Consider the following 2,216-nt stretch of genomic DNA (forward strand, 5'->3'; position numbering starts at 1 on the left):
TGTGATTTACTACTAACTTGTAGATAAATTCTACAGAGTCAGTGACTAAAAATAAAATCAGATCTTCTTCACAATAGAACCGTATAACTTACATGGTGGCCATTACAAATTTGATTTATCAGATTGAAGCTACGCAGTTGAAACTAATATAATAATAAATTATATGCATTTTTACCAGGCTTATCCTAAACATGAGGCTCAGATGATACATTTGTGTGAATATATTATTATTCATAAGCAAACTTTATACTGCTTATTTACTAAATTTATATTATATAAAAATCCTTATAGAACCTCTGCTTTATATTTTCAGCTAGAATCCGGCAAACATAAACTGTTCATAGCTTTCTTCATAAACCTCGCGACTCTCGTAAAGTAAATAGCGATATGAAAGGCAATATTCCGATAGAGTCGGATAAGCTAAATGTTATTGAAAATGATCATAAAACTTTTTATGGTTTCTAAGAATAAACTTAATAGTTTACCATTTGATTGATATGGTAACAGATTCAGTACCACTTATAACAGGTTAAATGTATAAAAATGTAAGATACAGTATATGTTCAGAAGTTTGGCCTAACAGCTTATAGCAGTCTTATTCTGATTTATTTGCAGTTAAGTATTGGGAAACATGAAACACCCAATTTTGAGCTTTTCTCTTTGTAGCTGAAGTTTAAAGCCGAATTGTTCTTTGTCTGTATGGACATAAATCTGGATATCCGGTGTACAAGATGTTTACACATTAACAGAAAATCCGATTTAATCTTTTACTATGGATCAATCTGAACGTCATGTCTTTATTTATTTATTTATTATTAACGGCAAGCAGCCAATTTACATACAATATGCAATAAGATGGCAGTACAGTGTATATAGTGCAGTAAGAAGTACAACTAGTATAAAATAATACAGAGCTAGCAATGGCAGAACACAACACAATATGACAATGATCGATTCCAAGTCAAAATAACTGTCCATCACAACAAGAAAGTTTAGTTATACACTAATATCATATAAAAATTAACAATATATTATGAAATAGACCAACGTACAATAGAATTAAAAACAATGTACAAAATAGAATAGTATAACAACAACAAGTACACGTAAATAACAACAACCAAAATAATATAAATACACCAATGATGCAAAAAGTCGAAATTAAATGAAATTTACCTTGCAGTAGAGCAGAACATAATAAAAAATAAAAAATAGCAAAAGCTAAAAAATGAAACAGTCTTAAAGTTACAGGGGATTTTAAGTGTGTTGAGACAAAACATAAGTGGCCCGCTTTCTGATTTGATGTAGGCCATCAGCGAAAAAATCGCACTCTGATGCAACACGATTCCCCAGGCGAACAAATCTTGCCAGTGGACTGTTGAAGTCGTAGTTCGTGGAGCGGTACTTGCGGCTGAAAAGCCCACTAGATCTGGTGTTTACAGGGATCCTGATACCAATTTCAGCGAGAAGATCTGGGCACTGCACATGGGCGCCAACTAACTTCCACAACATGAGTACATCTGCTACATCACGACGCAAAGACAGAGTTGGAATATTAAGTTCTGCAGTTAATGCTTCCACGGGAACATCAGGATAGTTGTAGCCAATCCTCACACCGACCAGACGAATGAAGCGTCGCTGGAGGGCCTCAAGTCTAGTCCTGGCACCAACTGTATAAGGAGACCACACAGGACTGGCATACTCCAAGAGTTGTCTTACCAACGAACGATAGAGAGAACGTAGGGCAGAAGGATTATTGATGCCTCTAGAGAATCGAGATATAAATCCCAACATCTTGTTAGCCTTACTACAAATAATATTCAAATGCTCAGTAAATCCCATGTCACTAGAAAAACACACGCCCAAATCTGTTACGTTCAAAAGTCTTGGAATTTCGGAATTGGATATAAAGTAAGAGTACAGAATCGGTGATTTGATTCATACTCAAGAAGAATAATTTTCATTCTTCTTACAATAGTGAAAATTCCATGTTATTGTTTGCCTTTATCGCAAAACTTATGCCTGTATATGAAATTTAGTAATACAACTTTTATAATAATGAAACATGAATAAGATACATTTCTTAAAGAACGATGCTATAAAACGCAAAATATGTTTGTGCAAGTATTAGTAAAAAGACTATTTTGAATAAGTTCAGAAATGTAAGGAGATTTTAAACTTGTAACTGTCTTTCATTCTATTAGTTGCAATTACGG

At 33.6% G+C, this 2,216-nt stretch overlaps 1 protein-coding gene across 1 annotated transcript; it reads right to left on the reverse strand.

Annotated features, from left to right (window-relative positions):
• Positions 1–1,257: 1,257 nt before the first annotated feature.
• LOC124368145 lies at positions 1,258–1,794 on the reverse strand. The gene has a single exon (XM_046825421.1). The coding sequence runs from the start codon at positions 1,792–1,794 to the stop codon at positions 1,258–1,260; it is 537 nt and encodes a 178-aa protein (XP_046681377.1).
• Positions 1,795–2,216: the final 422 nt, after the last annotated feature.

The sequence above is a fragment of the Homalodisca vitripennis genome, chromosome 8 (genome assembly GCF_021130785.1).
Source record: "Homalodisca vitripennis isolate AUS2020 chromosome 8, UT_GWSS_2.1, whole genome shotgun sequence".
Classification (NCBI taxonomy): Eukaryota; Metazoa; Arthropoda; class Insecta; order Hemiptera; family Cicadellidae; genus Homalodisca; species Homalodisca vitripennis.

Excerpts from the sequence above, each read along its gene's own strand:
- LOC124368145 (XM_046825421.1), bottom strand. The coding sequence starts at position 1,794 with ATGTTGGGATTTATATCTCGATTCTCTAGAGGCATCAATAATCCTTCT.